Source organism: Ixodes scapularis, unplaced genomic scaffold, assembly GCF_016920785.2.
Source record: "Ixodes scapularis isolate PalLabHiFi unplaced genomic scaffold, ASM1692078v2 PGA_scaffold2__306_contigs__length_199485367, whole genome shotgun sequence".
NCBI classification, from domain to species: Eukaryota; Metazoa; Arthropoda; class Arachnida; order Ixodida; family Ixodidae; genus Ixodes; species Ixodes scapularis.
Window position 1 is genome coordinate 174508480 of NW_024609857.1, and position 4344 is coordinate 174512823.

Sequence of the window (4344 nt, forward strand, 5' to 3'; positions counted from 1 at the left end):
TTAAGCGAGTAGCTAGATACGCACACAGGTAAATTTTCGTATGAGTAACTGTAAATGTATCTTAGGTACATTCTTGAAGTAACTTTTACAATCCTGACTCTAACAACCAGCGAGGTGAACTTTCTGGATTTAGGGTAACAAGAGCTCCTAGGAAAAGGAAGAAGAAAACAGGTTCTTAAATCAGATGGAAGAAGAAAGAAGTGACATATTCCACGAGGCCCCTAGCAAGATTGGTTGGAAAATGTCTTTATTATAATTATGAAAAGGTGATTTACGCTCGCCGATCTTGACTTAAGTCATCTTCTTTGAGCGGATGAGTTTATGTTATGATTTGTTTTCGATGAATTGTGTGAGTTTGGCTTCCTTCACGTATGTGAGGAGGGAATCGAGGGTTGCCTTGCGATGCTCAGGGGATCCAGTGGGCAGGACCCATTCTTGAAGGCTATGCGGTCGCATATGGTGTGGCAATGCCTCTAGGGCTTTCCGTCTCGTTTCTTGAGTGCGGGGACAGTCCCAGAAGACGTGGGTCTCCGAGGCGGTCTCCTCGCAGTATTCACAAAGGCTCTCGTTCATGGGTAGGGTCGAGGGTCCTGCTTGTGAGTCCTGAATTTCTGTATCGTGCTGTTTCGTTGTTAATCTGCTTTTCTTGAAAATGGCTGTGCGTTTGGGAACCATTGCTGTATGTGTGCGTAATCTTCTAAGGCATATTTTCTCCCAACGGGTGTAGTTATCCGCTGGGAGGGGATGCGGGTCTTCTCGGAGAAGGCTCCCGAGCCGCTCGCGGCGTGCCTGGCGTTCGACAGCCTTGAGTGCCAAGGGGTCGACTTCTTCTTCACCTTCCGGTTGGATTGGAGATCCAGTGTTCAATTTTTGTACGTCGTCGAAGTCAGTGCCAAGGCCGGGTAATTGATGAGGAGGGAGGGAGACCCGTGCGGCAGCGTCCGCGGCGTCGTTCCCGGGTATTTCCTGGTGTCCCGGGATCCACCTTATGGTTACGCGTTTTCCTTCGCTTCTGTAGATGCGTGCAATTGCTTTGACGGTTTGCACCGTCTTACTTCTGCTCGAGGGGTTACGATACTCCTCGAAAGCCTTCTTGGCGTCTGTGTAAATGTAGATTTTCTTGCTTGGGCTAAAAGCTGCGGTTTCGATGGCCAGCTGGATGGCCATTAATTCCGCTTGTTTTACTCCCGTTCTTGGTTTTAGAGTTCTTGTGACCGTGAATTGGTCCCTGAATCTGTGTGCTGCGATGGCAACTTGGGATTGTACTTTTGATGCATCTGTATAGTATATATCTGTCTCAGGGTCTTCAAGTAATTTTTGGAGGTCATAGTTGTGTTTCTTAGCTGCTGTTTTTCTTCTCCCCATTTCCTCTTTGCTTAGGTTTTGGGGTAAAGGCTTCGTGTCCACGACTATCTCATCCTCCCACGGTGGCGGGGGGATCGAGATCGGTGTGTCCGGGCACTCAATGTCTAATTTCATCAGGATGTTCCTGCCAGCTGTAGTCTTCTGCAGCCTAAGTACTTGGCTTATTTTATCTTCTTGAGCAATATCTCTGAGACAGTTCATTCCGGCGATTGTTTCCAGTTCTTCTATCTTGGTGGATTTCGGTAACCCAGTGACGACTCTCATCGCCATACGGTTAAGTACCTCTAGACCCTTCCGTTGCTCATTGTTGAGGCGAAGGTAATTAATTCCGTAGGTGGTTTTCGATATTAACAGGGCTCTGACTAGTTTTTTTAGTGTGTGTTCTTGCGCTCCCCATGACTTGCTCGTAACAAATTTGATTTTCCCCAGTGTAGCTTTCCAGTGGTTCTTAATTCCACGATACCATTTGCTTGCTCTGCCATCCTCTTGAAAGGTTACTCCCAGGATTTTGACAGAGTCGGTTCTTTGTATGGGGGTGCCGTTGACATTTAGATGAATTCTGTCGCAGGTTCCGTTTTCTTTCCTGCCTCTCTTATTTGCTACGGTAACACAGTTTGTCTTGTCTGGGGAGAGCCTCATTCCCACCCTTTGTAGGAAAGAGTGGATGGTGTCCAGGCCCTCTTGCAATATCTCGTTTTGTGCGCCTAAATTTGACTCCATGATTCTCATTTTTTGTATTTCTTCGTCATGTTCTCTTAACAAACCATTTGATAGTCAGCGCTTGTCCTGTGTTCTCTTCGTCTTTTTGCCCTCATCCCAGTCGCGCTGCTTTTCAACATCGAAAAGGGGGGGAGGAGGTGGGAGGGGCGGGGGAGGAGGGGGAGGGGGGAGGGGGATTACATCACATTATGTTTTTCCCTTCCAAAACACAAGCGGGATGGGGGAGTCCGAAGTCGCTTACTCCTCCTCCCCCCCCTTCTTTGTGAGGATTTACTTGAATGTACGTACCAAACTAATTTTAGTCGAATGCGATGTCATCTATACGTGGACAAGACCAGCGAAATGCACTCACCTTAGAATGCCTGCTCTCTTAAGTGGGCTCGAAATCATTTCGTTTTTAACGGCAAGCCTATCACTCCTCCGCATCACAGTAGCGTTCTTGTCTGAAGAGAATCCGAAGAGTTCACGACCGAAATCTGATTTCCTGCACCCGAAGGCACAGAAAACCGGCATGCAGGAGCCGTGAGATACGAAACGTTAGGGCAAACTTCTCTTAAAATACGTGCGAGCCAACCAACGGCGCTAAGCGGCTTGGAAGCGAACCAAATGTTGCTGCAGGAGTTGACTGGCCATAATATGAAGGCTCATGAAGGCGATTTTAAACAATGATGAAGATAGTCCCTTGAGACGTAACAGCTGATGTCTCACCTGACTTCTACCATCCAATATTGCTGTAAGAGATTAAACATATACGGCAAGAGTGGGGCTCTTGTCGGCTAAGCATTACAGAAGGGGAATGATGTACTCTTACAGAGTGTTCAGTGAAGCTCGGCACCTCCTCCCACAATAAACTGTTTTGTTGACCACTTACAAGGCAACCGGTCTGGCAAGATTTACACTGTCGACCCGCAATCGGGCCGTTTAAAAAATGATGGTAGGAGTACAAAAAAAATACCTAGATATGACGGAATAAACGCTCTTCAATCACACACACAAATTGATAAGAGTTAAACGCAGCAATAAGAACTCAAGGTTATAGCAGCAATATGCAGACTGCTTAGGAAAACGTTAATCTAGGGTATAAAAAGAGTTAAACTTGTCTAATTGTTATAATAACAATACATGAAGCCATACATTAAACATACTAGTAATCTAGAAAACAAGGCTTCAGCACCAACTCAACGCTATCAACGAAATAACAGTTTGGCATACAAAGATGTTTGCACTCCGTCGACGGGTTGAGCAATTTTTTTTTAATAAAACCAGCGATGCTATCACCATGGACTTCACTTGGTGGGAGGTTGTTCCAGTCTGGAATTTTTCTAGTTAACTCTGAGGACTTGAAAGTTGTTATATGTGTGGCAGTGCTCGTGCCTTGACGTGCAGCGTACGCGCGAGACTATCGCGTGAACTGACTGACTGCCTACCCGAGCGACAGCGTGCAGCCATGTTCTAACCGGGCTGATTTCTGTAACCAGCTTTTTCTTGTAAATACACCACAAAAGTGTCATTCTTCGCCTTTCATACCACCAGTTGCGTGATGTGGTCTTTGATGGATGTTACAGATAGGCGGAGGGATAAGAACATGAGAGGGCTAATGCTAGACAAGTTACACTTTAGCATAAGAAGAAACTACGTATGCAGCTTCCCGCCGGGTAGAAAGGAGTGTCAGATCGAGATCATCCAGCATAATTTGCACGGATTTGGTTCTTTTATACTTAGCTAATATGAACCTCCCTGCCTTTCTTTGAACGTTTTCTATTTGACCAATTTTGTATTGCCTAAGCGTGTCCTAACAGTTGAAGTATGTTCCAAGGTCAACCTTGTTAGAGTTTTATATTTAAGTAGTTTGTTCCAACCAGTGTTGCGGAATGGGCACCCCCATTCCATTCCAATTCCATTCCGGGAAATTAGAGTTTTCGATAATTCAATTCCTTTCAATTCCTAGGAATGGAGACACTGAGCCCATTCCCGCTCCTGGAATGGCTAAATCGTTCCATTCCATTCCTTTAATTCCTAAACGTAAAAATGGGCACTTGACAGCTACATTGTGTTGCCGGCATAAGCAGCATAAAGCTGACATTATCAAATGCAGAGACAATTGCAAAAAAAATGCTAAATTCCTAAAAAAAACACTGATTTTACTAAGCGGACCGCTAGTGGCACAAAGTGTTTATTTACTGCGAACATCGACAAAGCCCTTGATATGTTGATGCTTGTTTAAGACATCGGTTTCGCGACCACGTGGCTCGCAACAAA

The 4344-nt window shown here is 45.5% G+C and overlaps 1 protein-coding gene across 1 annotated transcript; it reads right to left on the minus strand.

The window, feature by feature from the left end:
* Positions 1-324: 324 nt before the first annotated feature.
* On the minus strand, positions 325-2004 carry LOC120850234. The gene has a single exon (XM_040222680.1). It carries the CDS (start codon positions 2002-2004, stop codon positions 325-327), a length of 1680 nt encoding a protein of 559 aa, XP_040078614.1.
* Between the last annotated feature and the right edge of the window lie 2340 nt (positions 2005-4344).